The sequence below is a fragment of the Archocentrus centrarchus genome, chromosome 23 (assembly GCF_007364275.1).
Source record: "Archocentrus centrarchus isolate MPI-CPG fArcCen1 chromosome 23, fArcCen1, whole genome shotgun sequence".
NCBI classification, from domain to species: domain Eukaryota; kingdom Metazoa; phylum Chordata; class Actinopteri; order Cichliformes; family Cichlidae; genus Archocentrus; species Archocentrus centrarchus.
In genome coordinates this window covers 20917428-20938916 of record NC_044368.1, presented here as the reverse complement: position 1 = coordinate 20938916, position 21489 = coordinate 20917428, and the positions used below count along the sequence as shown (strand labels likewise).

Here is a 21489-nt window from a genome sequence, read left to right as displayed (position 1 = left end):
AACAGGACTCAGAGCGCAAAAAGAAGAAACTTTTTTTTTTTTTTTTTTCCAACTCGTGGCGGAAGAAAGACTCCAAGAGGCAAAGCGTCACTTCCGGTTCTTCTCAGCAATGGCGTCGTCCACAGAAGGAGACGGCGTGAGTGAGACGCAAACGGGGAAGAAATCGAAAAAGACTAAAAACCTTGGTGAGTTATGATGATTTCATGTCAGAAAGTTAAACGACTGCCCGCTCACTGCAAAGTACAGCCGGATTTTTTTCAGCTTGACATGCCAGCTGCGAGGCACGCATCAAGTAGCATTCTGCTAGCATGTCAATTCTTCTTGTAAACAGTCTGTTTACACGTAATCACTGTTTTAAGGGGTCGGGACAAGAAAAACTAACAGGGACGTTATCTTTAGTTTAACAGACACAAACGGACAGCGATACCCCATCGCCGGGCAGTTTGATGTTATCTGGCTGGATTCTGGCTGGCTGAATTGGGCACATGTTGCCCAAAGTCTGCATTGTTTTGTCCCTACAAGTAATCTTCCCAGCACCTGCGAGACAGATCCACGTGAAACAGCCCAACTATAGCTGAGACAGAGACATTAGGATCTCTGAGCTCTTTGTGTTTTGGATGCCTGCGGCTTTGTCTTTGCTGCCCCATCATTCACTATTTCAGAGAACGGGGCAGCAGACTAATGTACAGCACTTTCCAAAAAAGGGACGCGGGCACATTTACAGCAGTTGATGTTCTTATTCTTAAATTGTTCTCATAATGAGCAAAATATTTTCGTTGGGTCAGTCATCTGGACTGCAGGGAGGTCAGAAATTTGCAAACCCTTTCTTGAAAAAGACATCTGTGGTGGTTGGCATTCACAGATCTGCACGTTACTCACTGTGTGCACTAATGCCGTCTCAATACCATCAAGGATGCTGGGCTTTAAACTCTGCTCTGATGAGCCTGATTAGTCATGGCCTAGACTCTAGAGTCTAGACTCTAGACCATGAGCAAAAGGCCCTAGAAGACAGTGACTGTGATGAGAACTTAAAAGTTTCATTGTTAGGCTAGTGGACAGTGTTCCACTTTCCCACTCTCTGCATTTGCATTGTTCTGTTAACTCATACTTTGTTCTTTTTGTTCAAGTATAAACTCATATAATAGTAACTGATGCCTCAGCTAGATAGCATGCTGCAATGAGCTGTATAAAACTTACTGACTTCAAGTGTGTCCCACAGTGGATGAATCTGAACTCCTGACAGTTCCTGATGGATGGAAGGAGCCACAGTTCACCAAAGAGGACAACCCCCGTGGTTTGCTGGAGGAAAGCAGCTTTGCCACTCTCTTCCCCAAGTACAGGGAGGCCTACCTGAAAGAGTGCTGGCCGCTGGTGGAGAAGGCTTTAGGAGAGACGGTGAGTCAGAATAAACTGTTTCTGGGAAGAAAATGCGCTGGAAGCGGATGATAAAACTTTATGAATCAGTCAGTTATGTTGTAAATACAAATTTATGTAGATCCATCTCTTTCCTCTACTTTCTTTTCAGTCTTATCAGTTTGTTACCTTGTATAAATATATTCATATAGTGGCTATAAAGTCTACACACCCTTGTTTAACTGCAAGGATTTTGTGATGTAAATAAATGAAAGCAGAATTGTTTTAGGGATTTTTCACCTTTAATGTGACCTATAACCTGTACAATACAAAACACACTGAAATCTGTTAAGCAGGAAAATAAATATGACAAACTCAATACCCTGGTTGTCTAAGTAGGCAAACACTTAAACTAATACTTTGTTGTTGCACCTTTTGATTTAAATACAGAATTCTGTCTTTTAGGGTAAAAATGTATCCTTGGAAAAGCACTTCAGCTCTGTCGGACTGTGCAGGCATCTCCTGTACACAGCCCTCTTCAGAGGGGTGTAGTAAGAAGCATAGTGAGCTATGTCGAGCTGAAACTCAGATTTCTGTGCCTCCTTTTACCTGGCTAAATTATAATGTTAACTTATGCTAAACACATAACCTCGTCAGTAACATGCAGAAGTGCTACGTTTTCTCTGATTCTTTAAATTCTGGACAAATCATCACTTTCATGTCGCTAAGCAATACAAAATGCCACAGCAAGATTAACACATTCCAGCAAGCGAGCTCACATTACTCTGATTTTCTGTTCCTTATATTGGTTCCCAGTTGATTTTAGGATTCGTTTTAAAATTCTCGTATTCACATACAGAGCATTAAATGGCCCGGCCCGATTCGAGCATAAAAAATATTCCCCTCGATACTGAGGAAGGGGGGCGTCCGTCACCAAATGATCGCTAGTGCTATGACAGCCCCTGCAAACTGTGGTTATAGTGATCGTTCTGGTGGCTACAGCTGATGTAAAGAAAAGCTGCCATTCTCTGCACAGCGAGCAAAATGCGCGTGCAGCCATGCACACTCACAGCACAGAGCAAAGGAGGCGTGGAAAAAAACTTAAAGGTCAGTGATGATCCACTCGTGTTAAATCATGCCTGAAATTTTCATTTGATCTTCATTTTTCTTCTTATACCTCCTCGCGTTCATGCCGGTTGTCATTTCGAAGCGCGCAAGACTGTAGGGAGATCAAACGTGCACATTGTGAACTTTCTGTGCTCTGTGGTAGATTGCAAATTGCAGTGAAATAGTACAGGTGATCGCAAGCAGCGATATAGCCGGGGCGGAGTCCGTGGGGTGGGCTCGTGTCTGCAAAATACAGTGAGAGCAGTGCTCCGAAAGTGAAGCGGTGAAATCCTCAGCCCGGCACGCCTGGCGATCAACCGCTAGTTAGAACACTGATTATTAGTTTTTGTGGGTTTTTTTGTATTAGTTTCTGTTATGGTGTTTAATTACTGTCTGTTTTTCATTTTCCATGTACAGCGCTTTGTGGCTGTCTGTCTGTGAAAAGCACTAAAAAAATAACATTTACTTACTAAATGCAATACAGAGTTTGTCATGAAGGAAGCCCAGAAATAAACAGCAGCAATGAGAGCGCACTCAGCCTTAAAATAATTAATTCAAATTAAAATGTTTGTTTTACTGCTCTACGCTAACTCACCAGGTTAAAGACTTTCTGCAGCATTAACCACGCATTTTCATCAGTGTTGCTTTATTCCGTTAATTTTTTTGTATGTTGTTAGTAGATTTTATCACCATTTTATCATATAACAGAAGATTGTTGTCACAGAGAGACTGTACAGAGATTGTAGTCACATGTAGTACACGATCGGTACTTGCCAGAAAGTCCTGGAGCTCCTTTATATTAAAGGCTGTAGGGCACTTGGCAGCCTCCTGGTTCAGTTTTCTTTTTTTTCTTTTTTTTAGTTGAAAACCATTGAATTGTTCTTGCAAGAGTGTTTTAACTGATGGCTTTTAACTTAACAGCTATATGGATTCATATGAAACTGAATTGTAGACTTGTGCTGTTGGTATATTGAATTCTTTGTCGTTTTTCTCAGCACATTAAAACCTCTCTGGACTTGATTGAAGGCAGCATGACAGTCTGCACCACTAAGAAAACCTTTGACCCTTATGCCATCATGAGAGCCAGAGATCTCATTAAGCTGCTGGCAAGGAGCGTCCCATTTGAACAGGTATTACTCTGCGACGTGTAGAATTCATCCTTTCGGGGATTTGTGTCATAGTTGTCACTAAGCACTCAGTGTAATGCACACTTTTTTAAACTGTTTTGCTCCAACATCATTGTGTTGCTTCTAGGCTGTACGGATATTAGAGGATGACGTGGCCTGTGACATCATCAAAATTGGGACTATGGTGAGGAGTAGAGAGCGGTTTGTGAAGCGACGGCAGCGGCTCATTGGCCCCAAAGGCTCCACCCTAAAAGTGAGTCCCACAGCAGAGTCCAGCTTCCATCCATCATATTCTAGAAGCTACCTGGGAAACAGCAGCAGAGCTCACTTTCTCTCCATGATCATTAATGCAGGAATGTATGGATACTGTTTGGTGTCCTGGTCTCTTATGATGTAAAACAGGCTCATTCTGCAGACGTTAATAATAATGCATTAGACTTATATAGCGCTTTTCTAGACACCCAAAGACGCTTTACAATTTCATGCACTATTCATTCACACCTCAATCATGCTTGGTGGTGGTAGCTACTAATGTAGCCACAGCTGCCCTGGGGCAGTCTGACAGAGGCGTGGCTGCCAATTTGTGCCTACAGCCCCTCCGACCACCACCAAACACACAACCACATTCACACTTAGGCATTGTGGGTTAAGTGTCTTGCCCAGGGACACAATGACAGCATGCGCTCAGACGGGGACTCGAACCAGCAACCCTCCGGTTGCAAGGTGATCATGTTCATTTAGAAAATGGTTGCCGCAGATTATTTTGATGGCTGTTAGGAAAAAAAATCAGAATCAGATTTTGTTTCTGAATCAAAAGTTGTGTATCTGTCACTGATCAGTCTCCATCATAACAAATGTCAGTGTTGTGCACTTTGAAATTCATGTCACTAGGTGGCAACATTTATCAGCCCCTGTGTACATCTTAGCTCCACTTTTTAATAGATCATTTGCCTGCTTTGTTGCCCTCCAGGCACTGGAATTACTGACCAACTGCTATGTGATGGTGCAGGGTAACACAGTGTCTGCACTAGGGCCCTACAGCGGCTTAAAAGAGGTAGGAATGTCAGTAATAGGTGACTAAAATAATTTGCAGAGGGAACAAAATTGTATGGGTGATTTTTCTTTTTAACTTATCTGCCTCTGCTCTTCAGGTTCGTAAAGTTGTGTTGGACACAATGAAGAACATCCACCCCATCTACAACATTAAGGTACGTTCTAACTGCTACAGAAACTTGACTGGACTAGCAGGCTTAGCAGCAGTGCTAGCCCACTGCTCAAAAACAATAGATCTAGCCTATCTAGAGTGAAACTGCTAGACGGACTGCATTCGTGCCCGGTGATGATGTTTTCCATCCTTGTTCTTGATTTCCTGATTGAAGTACATCTCTCTGGGTTTGTATGCCAAGGCTGGCTCAACCCAGAGCTGAGGGCATGAAAGGGGATGCTTTGCTGAACTGATTATTTAAAATTGGAGTTCCTGTTATATATTAGTCACAGCATGTTATTTAAGTTCTCTCAGTAGTATTCATGTCTTACAGTGCTGTGGAAGTCTTGAGCCCATCCTTATTTCATTATAGTTTGCTTCTAATGAGCCAGACTTTGTAATTTTAAAGTGGTCTTGAGCATTATGTTTCCAGCCTTTGAGGGTTTTTCTTTGGGTATCAACTGCTTTATCACTCATTTTTATTTCAGTTCTTGTACCTGCCCATTTTAAAAATATCTAACATTTTCCATAAGACAAAAATGAGGAAAAGTATCTTTTGTTACTGACATCCCATTTCTTTAGCTCACTGGTTCCCAAAGTCAAGAGTGCCACAGCCCACTTAAAAACCAGTAACAATAACAGTTTGACAGGTATAAATTAGTATTTTACATGAACACAGCGTGGAGTGCAGCGTGATCTTTAAAAGAAAGAAACTGGACAAGTGTTAGACAAAAAAGTATCAGGCCATAAAAAATAAAACAAACTCTGCAGCAGATAAGTGTGTGTCCATGTGGCCCTTCAGCTGATCAATGCACTGTTTGCTGAAGCCTTATCAGAAATGGTGTCAGTGGGAGCGTTGTTCTCAAGAAGCCCTTCTTCAGGAAGGGAAATGGAGAAATTTTTAGTTCAAATTGTTGTCAGTATGTTGGAGGTCATGAGAGAGTTAAAATACTCAGTGTCTGCAGCTATTTTGGAGTTAGGGGCAGCATTTCAGCCAGCTTTGAGATGAAATGGTGAGCCAGGCCTTCTGGTCCAACATCAGTGTCTGACCTCACAAATGTGCTTCTGGATGAATGGTCAAAAATTCCCATTAACACTCCTAAACCTTGTGGAAAGCCTTCCCAGGTGAGTTGAAGCAGTTATAGCTGCAAAGGGTGGGCCAACATCATGTTAAACTCTATGGATTAAGAATGGCATGTCACTCAAGTTCATATGCATGTGAAGGCAGATGAACAAATACTTTGGGCAGTATAGTGTATTTCCCAGTTTCCTAGCAAAATATAAAGGAGTGGAGGCTCAAGATTTTTGCACAGTACTCTATCTTTAATAAAACTTTTTACTGCAGGCAGTACATGAGGTGTGACTATACAACATTACCAAAGTATATATTTTATAACTGTTGTGCCCTTTCACCACCATCCCTTTCCAACCTGACCCACGGTGGCAACCGTCAGACCCTGATGATCAAACGGGAGCTGTCCAAAGACCCTGAACTGCGGATGCAAAGCTGGGAGCGCTTCCTGCCCAAGTTCCGACACAAGAACCTTGCCAAACGCAAAGAGCCCAAGAAGAAGAGCATGAAGAAGGAGTACACCCCATTCCCTCCTCCACAGCCAGAGAGCAAGGTCAGGAGGAGTTTGTTTGAAATTACATGTATTTTGTGGACCATAAGGCACACCGCATTATAAGGCGCAATCTCAATGAATGCGTCTATTTTCAAACATAAGGCGCATGATAAAACATATGTAGAGCAAAACAAAAGCATCGGGTAAGTTGAACTTTATTAAACTCATTCACAGTAACTCAGAATATTGTTCAGCTGTAACAAATACAGAAAAATACACTCACATTTTAAATCATTAATCTTTCACAAATCCATCAAATTCCTCATCTTCAGTGTCTGAGTTGAACAGTTGGGCGATTTCGGCATCAAACATGCCGGGTTCCCTCTTGTCATTATCCAAGTCAGTCTCGTTGTTGTTACTGTTTTGTTTTGGTTGCGGCACACAGCAACCATTTACCCCATGTTGTTGTGAAGCGTCCCTTACCAAAGTTGCACTAAAACATTTTGACAGATTTTTTTGAGTGCAGTGTACCACATAAAATTGGGTTATGGTCAGTAAGCAGAACAAGAATTCATATATAAGGCGCATCGGATTATAAGACGCACTGCAGATTTTTGAGAAAATTTAAGGCCTTATAGTCCGAAAAATACGGTAATGTTGTCATATGCTTATTCATACAATGTTGTGTGTTATAAACCCAAAGCTGTTCAGTAGGGCTACTTTAAACTGTGTGGACGACCTTTGCAGGTTGATAAGGAGCTGTCCACAGGAGAATTCTTCCTGCGGGAAAGTGTGAAGAAGAGGAAGAAGATGGAAGAAATTAAGGTGAGCATTTATGGTGGCGCTTTCTCCAGGCCCCTGTTGTTGCGTAAGGGAGCCTTTTGTAAAGTTACTTCCTAAAATAACTTGAGAAATGCTTGAATGTGAAATCAACTGGTACTTACTTAGTTCCTTTTTACTCAGTTGGGCACTCAGTGTTTTCTACTGCAAGGTCTCATTCACTCAATCTCACACACATTCATGCAGCACTAAAACATTCACACATTCTGATGGATGCATTGGGAGCAGCTTGTGGTTCAGTACGCCCAAGGAAACTTTGGCATGCAGATTTGAGGTTTTGGGGATCAATCCACTGACCTTTCAATTGATGACTCTTTCTACCACCTGAACCACAGCTGCCCCAGTTTTGAAAAACGAATCCTAAATTATTAAGCTGCAAGTTTCATCATTTTGCTGCTTTCATTGTTCCTCTTTCTCAGGTGAAACAGGCCACTGCACTGACCAAGAAGCAGGAAGAGCGGAACAAAGCTTTCATTCCTCCCAAAGAGAAGCCTTTGATGAAAAAGACTTCTAAAGGTAGAAATATTAAAATGAGGACTGATCTGAGAGTGCAGCAGTGACAAATTAAAGGAAAAACCTGAATGTAATCTTTGGTGTAGCTTTACCCTTAATTTGTCATGTCTTGTCTCATCTAACTGTGCCTTCTAATGGTTACAACTAACTTGTATCCCACCCTAATCTCTCTGTCACAGCCCCTACAGAAGCTAAGCTGGACATCGAAGCTTTAAAGGACAAAGTAAAAAAAGCCAAAACGAAGAAACTGGGCGCTCCACCAGTAAATCCAGCTCCTCCCACCAGCAGCACCACAGACAAAAAGAAGAACAAAGCAAAAAACAAAGGCTAACTGCACTGTGTGCCATGTGGTATGGTACTTGTTGGACAGAGAAAAAGACTCTAAAATCTCACAGGTAGAAAGAATGTCATATCCAATGACTGTACTGCTTGGATCAAGAAGAATGATTCACCATCAGTGATGGCAATTCTTTTTCCTTTTATTTGGCTTCTTTGGTATTAACCATTTACACATATTTAAAGGCACAATTTATGTTTCAGAATCGGTGTTCTTGTCTTTAAAGACTGGTGTGTGTTCAGGCCCACTCACTAAGATAGAAGTTGTAAAATTAAATAATTTTTTTTGTTTTAATAAACTGGATCTTATTTTCATAGATTGTTCTTCATTTCTATTTTTGCTGTTTTACTCTACATGTTCAGAGTCCAGACTCATAGGTAGTCCAAAAAATACACTCACTGGACACATTATTAGATACACCTTGCAAGTACTGAGCTGGTCCCCCTTTTGCCTTCTGAACTGCTTTAATTTTGTGTGACACATATTAAACAAGGTGCTGGAAACATTCCTCAAACTTTGGTCCATATTGACATGATACCTTCACACAGCTGCTGCAGATCCTTGATGCACATCTCCCACCACATCCCAAAGAGGCTCTTCCTGTAGCCATCTGCTTCAAGATTTCATGTGTTCATTCAAAAATGCTAGTGCATACCCTGGTTTGAACAAGTGATTATTTGAGTTACTCTTGCCTTCCTCTCAGCTCAAAGCAATCTGGCCATTGTCTGACCTCTGGCCTAACCATGTGTGGTTAGGCCACATGTGTCAGGTAAACTTACTGTGCTAAGTTTACCTGACACATGGAGGTAAAATGGCCGCACTGGACACACAATGAAGTGCTTTGAAAGGTTAGTCATGACTCACATTCAGGACAACATTCTGGACACTGGACCCACTTCAGATTGCCTATTGGCAGAACAGGTCCACAGAGGATGCTGTGAGCACTGCCATCCACACCACCCTATCACAATCTGGAGAACAAGGACAGCGAGAATGCTGTTCGTTGACTACAGCTCAGCATTCAACGCAGTAATACCAGCTGAACTGAGAAACTGTTGAACACTATCTGCAACTGGATCCAGAGCTGTCTAACAGGAAGGCCACAGTCTGTCAGAATTATGAATCACATCAAGAACAGTGACTGAACACCCCAAGGTTGTGTGCTTATTTTGATGCTGTACACTCTTACTCATGACTGAATTAGCTCCCGGTAAAACACCAGTACCAAATTTGCTGATGATACCGCAATAATTGCACTAATCACTGGAGGTAATGAGACCACATAGGAGCAAGGTTGCATTGTGCCAGGACAACAATCTTTCCTTAAATACCAGCAAGGCTAAGGAAATTGTTGATCCAAGGAAGAGAGAGGTGCAACACACACCACTTCATATAGAGGGAAAAGCAGTGGAGAGGGTGAAAACTTTCAAATTCCTGGGCACTCACATCCAGAGGTGGCAAAAGTACTGACATTCTGTACATAAGTAGAAGTACAAGTACTTGTGTTAAAAATATACTTTGGTAACAGTTGAAGTACTGGCTCAACTTCTTTACTTAAAAGTAAAAAAGTTCTTTTTTTTCTCTCCTTGGAAATATAGCAGCTCTGCTTTTAGCTAGCAGACACACTGTGTTACAAACTGCACACACTTTGTGTGTTTGTTGATATTTGTTGAGCATTCATAAATGTTGGATTTAAAATTACCTGCCACATGTTACTCCCTTTATGGTCGCTCCTCTTCTGTAGTGCTAATTAAGATGTTTGTCCCACGAGCACAACTTACAGACACGGTCCGGCCCGCTGTAACCCCTGATTATAGCTATAAATCCATCCATCCATTCTCTTCCGCTTATTCGGGGCCAGGTCGCGGGGGCAGGAGCCCAAGCAGAGAAGCCCAGGCTTCCCTCTCCCCAGCCACCTCCTCCAGCTCATCCGGAGGGACCCCAAGGCATTCCCAGGCCAGCCGAGAGTTATAATCTCCCCAGAGAATCTCCTGGGTCTACCACGGGGCCTCCTCCCGGTGGGACATGCCCGGAACACCTCACCCAAGAGGCGGCCAGGAGGCATCCTAAGCAGATGCCTGAGCCACCTCAACTGGCTCCTTTCGATGTGGAGGAGCAGCGGCTCTACTCTGAGCCCCTCCCGGATGGCCACACTCCTCACCTTATCTCTAAGGGAGAGGCCAGCCACCCTTCGAAGGAAACTCATTTCTGCTGCTTGTATTCGCGATCTTATTCTTTCGGTCACTACCCAAAGCTCGTGACCATAGGTGAGGGTAGGAACGTAGATCGACCGGTAAATCGAGAGCTTCGCTTTTACACTAAGCTCCCTCTTCACCACGACGGACCGGTGCAGCGTCCGCATCACTGCAGAAGCAGCCCCGATCTGTCTGTCGATCTCCCGCTCCCTTCTCCCGTCACTCGTGAACAAGACCCTGAGATACTTGAACTCCTCCACTTGGGGCAAGAACTCGTTCCTGAGCCGGAGAGGGCACTCCACCCTTTTCCGGCTGAGGACCACGGCCTCAGACTTAGAGGTGCTGCTTCACACTCGGCTGCAAACCATTCCACTGCGAGCTGGAGGCCACCCCCTGATGAAGCCAACAGAGATGAGGGGGTCAGGGCATTATGGAGCCAGGACTTAGCTCCCCGCCTTAACAGTTTGCTGATAGTGATAGACGTGTGTCAGCGGTCGTGGTTCACCAGATCCCAGATCACACAAATCAGGGGGGGGGGGGGGGGGGGGGGGGAACGGGAGCATCTGTTGACCCATCGTCCCGGAGAGATATGATTACCGGCCTCAAGCCAAATTCCTGATAGTGCATATGTTTTGGAACAGACTGCCTTGTTATTTTCACGGCAGCCTTCAGTTCACTGGGACACTCTCAGTAAATCCAGTAGTCCAAATTGCTTGATTACCATCCTTGCTGTGCATACACATACCTTATTTCCAGATCTAATCCCTTTCACCTGCGAGCATGTTCTCAGCTGGACTACGAGCATCCATCTTGTGGCTCAGGTCCTACAGTCTGAGTCTGCGGTTCTGCATAGCCCATCCATCTGGTTATGCAGTCTCGCCAAGTGCCGAACTGCTGCCAGATTCTCTTAATTTCCCAGTAAATCAGGTATCCTCCAAGCCCAGACAGAAGAGATCCCATTACCAAAAAGCCGAATATGTATATGTCTTGATGCAACCGTCTCTATCGAGAGCAGGAAGTAGAACTGTTTACTGTGCACATGACAATAAAATCTCTTGAATCTCTTTTAACTTAATTTGCAGTCAAATGAAAGATCACTTTGGGCACTGTTCTTTGGTGTTCTTTGATTGGTGATGGCTATATCTGTTGCTCTTAGTTTCACTTTTTTATCTACATAGAAGTTTGCAAAAATAATTTACAAGATTCATAAGAAAATGTCAGTGATCAAGGTGGTGATAGATGAAAGCAATTTAACAAATTGCCAAGAATAAATGCATTTTTAAAAATTAAGCTAAAAATAATGGTAAAAGTGTATGTACATGTATTTTTTATCCTCAGTTCATGTAGAGAAGTGTTGAGACTCACATAGATGGGAAATAATTTGCTTAATGTTAAAAAAATCAATATTGCTCAGACCAAATAGCAGCTTTATTCATAGCAGAATACATCAGGGTAAAAGTAGTGGACAACAAACGCTGTGAGGAAGGTGAAGCTGAGGGCGATGGGCCGGACAATCAGAATACTGATATAGTTGGAGCTGGAGCTGCTGGACACTGAGACGTCCCAGTCTGGGGTCCAGTTGTAGCCTGGAAATATACAAATGGTTTCTTTATTTTTCATGAAAATTTTTTAGTCTAAACTGTACACTGGAGTGTGTTGTTCACTTCATTGCTACCCAGTTAGACAAACTTAAAGCTAAGTATATATGGATTTTTAAAGCCAAGTACACCTCAATCTTCACTGCAATTAGGTTTTGCCTTAATTGCCATCAGACTTACTTTTCTGTGAATCCCGTTCGGGACTACCTGCAAAGACATTAAGCCACATTAAAAAATTTGTGGAGTGGCAAATGTAAATACAAATCTAACTGAATATAAATTATAATTGTATTTTAACATATTTCCAGCATTCCTAAACAATATGAATGGAAATACTCTTAAACAAGTAATAAGTTAAGTTGGGGAGGATGTTGAACAAACCTGGTACACCTAAATGTATAGTGAGGTTGCTGCTCAGAGCTGCGGACACAAGGTGGTTGGTGCCTGTTGTGGTGGTAATTCCAAAACCAGATGGTGGTCACCAGAGGTGAAGGGAGCCATCAACCACGTGACAGTGACAGGGATGACAAGCCCATCACTGCGGGTGAATGAAGTCATTGAGGTGGTTAAACAACTCCTTCGTGGCAGGGCCCCTGGGGTGGACAAGATTCACCCTGAGCTTCTGAAGGCTCTGGATGTTGTAGGGCTGTCTTGGTTGAAAGGCCTCTGCAATGTCTCATGGAGATCTGGGGTGGTGGTCCCCATCTTTAAGAAGGGAGAGTGTGTTCCAACTATCTGGGGATATCACGCCTTAGCCTCCCCAGTAAGATCTATGCCAGGGATAGAGGAACAACACAGTTTTCATCCTGGTTGCAGAAGGCTGGGCCAGTTCTTTATTCTCTCACGGATATTCAAGTGTGTGTGGGAGTATTCCCATCAAGTCTACATGTGCTTTTTAGATGTGGTGTGGGTGTATGGGGTGTCTGGTCCATTGTTGCGGGCCATTCAGTCCCCGTACAACCACAGTGAGGGCTGGTTCTGTATTGTCAGCCACAAGTTGAACTTGTTTTCTGTGGGTGTTGGACTCAGCCAAGGCCGCCCTTTTCACCGATTCTATTCATAATTTTTCTAGGTGTGGCCAAGTGGTGGAAGGCTTACACCTTGGTAGACTCACAATCTCATCTCTGCTATTTGCAGATCATGCAGTCCTGTTGGCTTCATCAGGTGGTGGCCTCCAGCTTGCAGTGGAATGGTTTGCAGCTGAGCGTGAAGTGGTTGGCTTTGGAATTAGCACCTCTAAGTCTGAGGCAATGGTCCTCAGCTGGAAAAGGGTGGAGTGCCCACTCCAGTTTAGGCAAGAATTGCTGCCGCAGGTGGAGGAGGTCTTGTTCACGAGTGATGGGAGAAGGTTGCTGCAGATTGACAGACCGATTGGGGTTGCGTCTGCAGTGTACTCGTCATGGTGAAGAGGGAGCTCAGCGTGAAAGTAAAGCTATCAATTTACCTACGTCCCTACCCTCACCTATGGCTTTGGGTAGTGACCAAAAGAACGAGACTGTGGATACAAGTGGCAGAAATTAGCTTCTACTAAGGGTGGCTGGACTCTCCCTTAGAGATAGGGTGAGGAATTGCAGCCATTTGGGAGGGACTCAAAGGAGAGCTGCTGCTCCTCAACATCAAAAGGAGACAGTTGAGGTGGCTCAGGCATCTGACTAGGATGGCTCCTGGGGACCTCTTGGCTGAGGTGTTCTGGGCATGTCCTACAGGGAGGAGGCCCTGAGGCAGACCCCGGTGGCTTGTGGCTGGGGTGGGTGGCTAGGGACATATCTAAAAATATGTAGGCTGAAGCTTACTTGTTTCACCTTTCAACATATTCTAATAGGAAACCCTCTGACTACAAGGTTTCACCATGCAAAACAAGACAAAAAGTTCCAAACATTTCATACACAGTAGTGATACTTGAAGTATTAAATATTTTGCATAGTAAAACCACATTCATTAAAAAAAGAAGACTTGATATCATCAAAAACATCACACAAGGGGTTTCTAAGAGTCTTGAGTATCTCATCTCTAGCTGACAGATTAGGAGCTCCTTGTCCTCCACCTGCTTCTTTCCATTTCTTTTGGTCTGTTACTATTTTGTCCTGCATCAGCTTTCATGTCAGACTCTTTCTTCTTTTTAGATTCAGGGGTACATTTAAAGCCCTTGTTTGTTTGTTTCTTTCTTTCTTTCTAAACCAATGTCACTCCCAAGGAAATACTGTGACTTTTTGGGCCACCTTTAGTCAGAATTCTGCTTCTTTGATTGAGTGGTGTGGGATTCTCTCTTTGATACCTTAGATACTTTTGCCACAATACCTTGAATTAAAACTGTTTTCCTATGATGGTCCTTGGAAGTATGCACTTTGCAAATTCCAGATTGCAGACTGCAGATAACAAGCATGAACTTGTTGATTTAGAATAATTCACATTCATTTAGGCATGGCAGTAAGAAAAAAGTGAGCAGCACACATTTGGCAAATCCTATGTGAATTTTGTGTGTGCATCCATCTTCTAAGATAACTGCAAGAGTATTTCTATGCAAATATGAGGCTCACTTTGTCTTTTTAGGGTATTTGCAAGTTGGATGGTTAAAGTTACTGTGAATGCTGGCTTTAGTGGTGAGATTGGTTGAATTTTTTAAATAACCTGTGCTTTGTTGTTGAAACAGCTCAGTGTATTTTCAGACTGAACCTGAGAGACTTTAATACTTACTACAGAGCTGTTTCACGCAAGTGCCATTGCATCCAGAGCAGGCTGGCCCTTTAGAATATGGTTGCATTCCATTTATATTACCCCTGTAAAAGAAAAAAAAAAAAAGTATCTCACTTAAATCACCTTCCGACACTGTAAGTGGAAAAAATTCTGGAATCGTCTTTGCGCTAAACTTTCCACCTTGTTTACTTACTTATACATACACTTATACATCTGCGTGCTTCCAGATAAAGTGATCTTAAAGATGAAGCTTAATGGAAAAGACTCACATTATTCTATTTTTATTACAGTACCTGTTTTGTGGGACAGATCCCCAACACAATAATAAACAGCACATTTGTTGGGGGTTTATGGCAGCAAGATGAAGTATATGGAACTGAGTAAAAATACAAACTAACAAAATACAAAAAAGCATGCTCCTCTCTTTCACTTATGTTACCCTTGAATAGTTTGTGGCAACACTGTGTTGCTAGGACACTGATGCTGTAAATACATGCAGAACCATCTGCAATTGCAATCTGCAAATGGTTGTGGTAAAATGTATCTGAGTAAACCACTTCCTTTTTGGTTCTTGTTTGTCATATGAAACCCTCAGTGGAGCCCTGAATAACATTTAACCTTTAATACCCAGACAGAAATATGCATTTTAAAATTCAGCATGTTATCTATGCATGTTTTCAACTTACGCTGTGGCGTAGTTGCATACAAAGAGGACACCTTCATCTTGAGTAAATAAACGGACGCCATTTGGGCACAGCTGTACAGCACATCCAACTTTGTAGCTGCTCGCCCACACAACCTGCAAAGACCAAAAAGGTTCAATAGTGTTCAGTTTAATTTTATTTATATAGTGCCAAATCACACAAACAGTCACCTCATTGCGAGTGTTAATTGCAGAAGAAATATAAAAACATTTATCATGGTTCCCCTTTTTTTGCCATTGCCTCTTAAACATAGTGCATCACACAGTAAGCTTGTGGTATAAAGGTCCCATACCTGTGTGTAGTGCCCACAAATTTTGATGCAGTTGTTCCGTTCGTAGTTGTAGAAATTGACTTCTTCCACCCAACTCTTTAAGGCATTTGCTGGAGTAAATTCTGATGGTGGGTAGGCTGTCCATATGTTTTCTCCCACAGAGGTAAAGGTAGGGTGCATGTGACGGACATCTTTGAGGTGAATGTTGTGCTCAAATGCACAGTGTTTCGCCCACGCCCTTGCAGTAATGGCTAAGCCCTGATCCCATGTCTGGATAAGTGGAGAGAGAAGATCTTAAGCATTAGACATTTTCTTCAGTTAATTCAGTATTTCTTAAATATCTGTGCACACAGCCCACAACCTACCAAACAGATAGATAACAGACATAACCCTGAGCTGGAACTAGCGGTGGCTACGTTTATCTTTTATACCAGAGGTCGTCAACCCGTCGATCGCGATCGACCAGTAGATCTTTGAGACTTTACCAGTAATAACAGAAAAATTAAAGGCACCGTCTGCCTACTGCTTGTGTGCCCTCCCCTCCGATAGCCATAGCGACCAATGAAAACTTTGTGCTTTTTTAGCTAATCGCTCACTCAATCACAAGATGCAAGGTAGGAGGCTGCCAAAATGGTGGAGGCCCTGCGGAAAAAGTCAAAAACATACCATTTTCATCCAGAATGGGAGGATGAATTTATTTTTATGTTAGTTAAAGACAAGTGTATATGTATGTATGTCACCAAACTCAAGCACTGAGTAAAAGAGGAAATCTGGAGCGGCACCACAACACAAACCACCCAAAATTCAAGGAACTCTTCCCACCAAAGACTGCTATCCATGCTAGGAAAGTTTTGGAGCTGAAATTGGAGTTGAAAGCCCAGCAGTCACTCTTCATTATACTGACTGCATGACATAAAGCTGCAACAGAAGCATCGCTTCGTGTAAGTAATTTTTTGGCTAAAAACAAGAAGCCATTTACCGATGGGGAGTTATTTAAGGAGGCAATGACTATCACAGCAAACACAATATTTAACAACTTCAAAAACAAAGATGAAATCAAAGCTGCAATCAAGAGTATCCCGCTCGGCCCTGCAACTGTGATGAGAAGAGTAGAATTCACTATCGGAGGACGTGGATCGACAGGTCTTAAAGGACTTGTCACTTTGTGAATATTTTTCTCTACAACTGGATGAATCTTTGGATGTAACCGACACAGCGCAACTCATTGTATTTGTGAGAATGGTTTTCCAGGATTTTACAACAAAGGAGGACTTTCTCACTCTTTTGCACTTGAAGGACAGAACAAGAGGTGAGGATGTTTTCAACGAGTTTAAAAAATATGTATGTGAAAATGACATTCCCATCCATAAACTGGTAGTGATCACTACTGATGGAGCGCCAGCGATGCGGGGTGTGTGCTTGGGGTTTATAGCGCTGTGTCGCAATGATCCCGATTTCCCAGACTTTATGAGCTACCACTGTATGATTCATCAACAGGCCTTGATCGGCAAAGCCTTGGGCTTTTCTCATGTCATGACATTGGTAGTCAAACTGATCAATTCTATTAGAGCAAAAGCTCTGCAACACCGCTTATTCAAGTCGTTAATGGATGAACTTGATGCTGCGTGTGGAGACCTAATTCTCCATGCTGACGTTCACTGGCTGAGTCGTGGCAAAGTGCTGCAGAGGTTCGTTGATTTACTTCCAGAGATAAAGACTTTTCTGTCAACTCAGAATGAGGAGCAGAAAGAATCGTCTGATGATGCATGTGCTGCTTGATCTGGGGTTGATGACCGCTAAACTGAATGCCCTCAACACTGAACTCCAGGGAAAAAACAAACACCTGTCCCACATGATAAGTGCTGTTCTTTGTGTTTGGAAGACACATCTGAACACTAGAAAGCTAACACATTTTACGAACCTGGAAAAATTATCTCAAACAATCAAAGACCAGGCTGCTTTCCACTCTGAGGAGTACTGCTCACATCTGGACAAAGCAACAGCAGAGTTTGGTTCGCGTTTTGGTGAGTTAAATGTCATGGAGGACATTGCTGCATTTGTCTCAAACCCCTTTCAGCACATTGATGTAGAGCAGACAGCAGCAAAATTTCATCATGCATTTGCATTACAAACTGGTGTGGACATGGAGATAATTGATTTGCAAAATGACATAGAACTGAAAGCCAGATCAAAGGACAGTGACTTTTGGGGACTTGTAAGCAGGGAGAGTTCCCTCTTCTCACTACATGTGCACTGAAAGTGCCTACTTTGGCTGCCTCACAAATAGAATACCATCTGGAAGGCCTGGGTTCGATTCCACCTTGGTCCAGGCCTCTCGCTGTGTGGAGTTTGCATGTTCTCCCCGTGCTTGCGTGGGTTTCCTCCGGGTACTCCGGTTTCCTCCCACATTCCAAAGACATGCATTTACTGGGGTTAGGTTAATTGGCTACACTGTTCTTGTCCTGTTGGACCTCAGTGCAGCTTTTGATACTGTTGACCATAACATTTTATTACAGAGATTAGAGCTTGCTATAGGTATTAAAGGTACTGCACTGCAGTGGTTTGAATCATATTTATCTCATAGACTCCAATTTGTTCATGTAAATGGGGAGTCTTCTTCACACACTAAGGTTAATTATGGAGTTCCACAGGGTTCTGTGCTAGGACCAATTTTATTTACATTATACATGCTTCCCTTAGGCAGTATTATTAGAAAGCACTGCATCAATTTTCATTGTTATGCAGATGATACTCAGCTTTACCTATCAATGAAGCCAGATGACACACATCAATTAGGTAGCCCCTTAACTGGCAAGGGCCCGGTGACGGGCCGTTTGTAGTCCCTTTTATATGGCAGGCTAGACCCTCCCATTTTTATTGACACGTCATTCGGCCAATCATGTAACTGGCTGCACCAAATCACCTGACAAAGCTACGTGACGCCCTCTGAGTATTATTGGCTCTGGGAAACCCATTTCTTAACATGATTGGCCGAATGAGGTGTCAGTCAAAATGGGCGGGTCTAGCCTGCCATATAAATGCACTTCATTCGGCCCGCGGACCAGACGCAGCCGATTAATAGGCTATGAAATGGGTTGTTCAGAGCCAATAATAACCAGAGGGTGTTATGTAGTTGTTTCAGGTGATTTTATTTGCTGCCAGTTAAGGGGTTAAACTGCAGGAATGTCTTAAAGACATTAAGGCCTGGATGACCTCTAATTTCCTGCTTCTAAATTCAGATAAAACTGAAATTCTTGTTCTCGGCCCCACAAATCTTAGAAACATGGTGTCTAACCAGATACTTACTCTGGATGGCATTACTTTGGCCTCCAGTAACACTGTGAGAAATCTTGGAGTCATTTTTGACCAGGATATGTCCTTCAATGCACATATTAAACAAATATGTAGGACCGCTTTTTTGCATTTGCGCAATATTTCTAAAATTAGAAACATCCTTTCTCAGAGTGATGCTGAAAAGCTCATTCATGCATTTATTACTTCTAGGCTGGATTATTGTAATTCATTATTATCAGGCTGTCCTAAAAGCTCCCTGAAAAGCCTTCAGCTGATCCAAAATGCTGCAGCTAGAGTACTGACAGGGACTAGAAAGAGAGAGCAGATTTCTCCCTTATTGGCTTCTCTTCATTGGCTCCCTGTTAAATCTAGAATAGAATTTAAAATTCTTCTCCTCACATACAAGGTCTTGAATAATCAGGCACCATCTTATCTCAAAGACCTCATAGTACCATATCACCCCAACAGAGCACTTCGCTCTCAGACTGCTGGCTTACTTGTGGTTCCTAGGATACTTAAGAGTAGAATGGGAGGCAGAGCCTTCAGCTTTCAGGCGCCTCTTCTGTGGAACCAGCTTCCAGCTTGGATTCGGGAGACAGACACCCTCTCTACTTTTAAGATTAGGCTTAAAACTTTCCTTTATGATCAAGCTTATAGTTAGGGCTGGATCAGGTGACCCTGAACCATCCCTTAGTTATGCTGCTATAGGCCTAGTCTGCTGGGGGGTTCACATAATGCACTGTTTCTCATTCACCTTATTTACTTTGTTTATACTCCACTCTGCATTTAATCATTAATTGATATTAATCTCTGGCTCTCTTCCACAGCATGTCTTTCTCTCCCCTCAGCCCAACCGGTCGCGGCAGATGACTGCCCCTCCCTGAGCCTGGTTCTGCTGGAGGTTTCTTCCTGTTAAAAGGGAGTTTTTCCTTTCCACTGTCACCAAGTGCTGCTCATAGGGGGTCGTTTTGACTGTTGGGTTTTCTCTGTATTATTGTAGGGTCTTTACCCACAATACAAAGCGCCTTGAGGCGACAGTTTGTTGTGATTTGGCGTTATATAAATAAAATTGAATTGAATTGAATTGAATTAAATTGCCCATAGGTGTGAATGAGAGTGTGAAAGGCTGTTTGTCTCTCTCTCTGTTGGCCCTGTGACAGGGTGGTGACCTGTTCAGGGTGTACCCTGCCTTTCGCCCTATGATAGGTGGGATAGGCTCCATGCCCCGCCGCGCGACCCTGAACAGGATGAGTGGAAGCAAATGGATGGAAAATAATTAAGTCAAAGTATAGGAGCTCCCTCACAGACTACATCAGACTGGCTGTCTGCACCTATGAGCCAAACTACAAAAAACTTACAGAAAGTGTTCATTCCCAACCATCACATTGACTTGAATGAAATTTTCTGGAGAAGCTTTTCCTTCTGGCTCTGTAAAAAAGTGATACTGCATAAGATTGTTCAGAACCACATTCAATTTATTTGATTAGGGGAGTTGTTGCCAGGCATCCTGCTATTTCACATGTTAAAAGGAAATGTAGCAACTTTAGTAAAGTTCAACCAGGAAAATTATATAAATGGCAGTATGTGTTATCTGTTCATTACAAAAATTTGTTAATTTACCCCCTTCTGTTAAACAAGAATGAACAACAGTAAACGTAGTAATTTCCATGGGTAATGGTACTACATCTGTATTAGAAATAAACTGTTTTTTGGGGTTTTTTGTCCACTATGAACAACACATTCACTGCATAAATAAAAGCCTAGAGTTGGAAAGTATTTGGGTTATTTTTTTTTAATGTTCAGTGCTTCAACAGGTAGATCTTGCCTTGTTCAGGGTCAAGCTCAAGAATCTTAAGCTCAAAAAGGTTGGTGACTACTGTTTTATACAGTTTCCTCCAGCTTTTCTTTGTAACATTAAAAATCAAGTCCCTTTTGAGCAACAACAGGCACTTGAACAAATCTTCATGTTGTAATGCAGCTCTATGCCACACTTTCTTCATCTGAAGTCTCTGTGTTGTCATTCCATCCAAAGTCTGCATTTTCAAAACTATTGCCACCTTAATCTTACACAAAAGATTCAACACTAATGCCTGAGATATACTTGCTCCCTGCATGTGAAGCTAAATTCATTCTTTTGAAAAAGATGGTTTGACCAGCCCTTTAGGACAGATGCAAACATCAAAGAGACCATTCACACAAAACACAGACAAGTTAATCTATAATATATGATATTTTTGGCAGCAGTGTACAGACTGGCATTTATTTTGTGTGATTTCTAACAGGCAAAACGGTGCTGAAGGATTTTTCTAGCAAAGAGACTTGAATGATCAAGTCTCATCCCGTTAGATTTTTTTTACACCGCTTTCCAGAGAGATAATGAGAAGGACAAGTGTCAATTTTCACCTACCATGTGCAGCATGTCGTTTGCAGGCGGACTGACAGATGATCGTGCCCTGTTGTGTTGCTCCACACATTCATCGATGAAATTCCTATCAGTGATTTCTGGCAGTGAAAATGAACACACACCAGAATGCAGGATAATCCAGACCCAGAGTAACACCACCACCATACTCCCCATGATTCACAGCAGAAAATGCAAAAAAAAAGAAAGCAGGGAAGTTGAGGTCTGTTGTAAATTACACTCGCACATGTCAACCTGCTACAGGAAATCACACGCCCAAGAGGAA

General features: G+C 42.6%; 2 protein-coding genes across 3 annotated transcripts; one reads left to right on the top strand and one right to left on the bottom strand.

Annotated features, from left to right (window-relative positions):
• Positions 1 to 87: 87 nt before the first annotated feature.
• On the top strand, positions 88 to 8362 carry krr1 (KRR1 small subunit processome component homolog). The gene is made up of 10 exons (XM_030720151.1): positions 88 to 185; positions 1220 to 1395; positions 3456 to 3590; positions 3715 to 3840; positions 4558 to 4641; positions 4739 to 4795; positions 6246 to 6416; positions 7104 to 7181; positions 7616 to 7712; positions 7889 to 8362. The coding sequence occupies exons 1-10, from the start codon at positions 110 to 112 to the stop codon at positions 8038 to 8040; spliced, it is 1152 nt and encodes a 383-aa protein (XP_030576011.1). The 5' UTR covers positions 88 to 109; the 3' UTR covers positions 8041 to 8362.
• Positions 8363 to 11661: 3299 nt separating this feature from the next.
• glipr1a (GLI pathogenesis-related 1a) lies at positions 11662 to 21453 on the bottom strand. Of its 2 annotated transcripts, XR_004019096.1 has the most exons (7): positions 21210 to 21453; positions 15530 to 15778; positions 15220 to 15332; positions 14534 to 14616; positions 12221 to 12609; positions 12020 to 12046; positions 11736 to 11827 (listed from the first exon to the last, which is right to left on the bottom strand). XR_004019096.1 is itself a non-coding variant. In XM_030720144.1 (6 exons), exons 1-6 carry the CDS (start codon positions 21378 to 21380, stop codon positions 11670 to 11672), a joined length of 801 nt encoding a protein of 266 aa, XP_030576004.1. In that variant the 5' UTR covers positions 21381 to 21453; the 3' UTR covers positions 11662 to 11669. The 2 variants fall into 2 exon arrangements, 1 of the variants encoding a protein (XP_030576004.1); XM_030720144.1 differs by lacking the exon at positions 12221 to 12609 and having other exon boundaries at positions 11662 to 11827.
• Between the last annotated feature and the right edge of the window lie 36 nt (positions 21454 to 21489).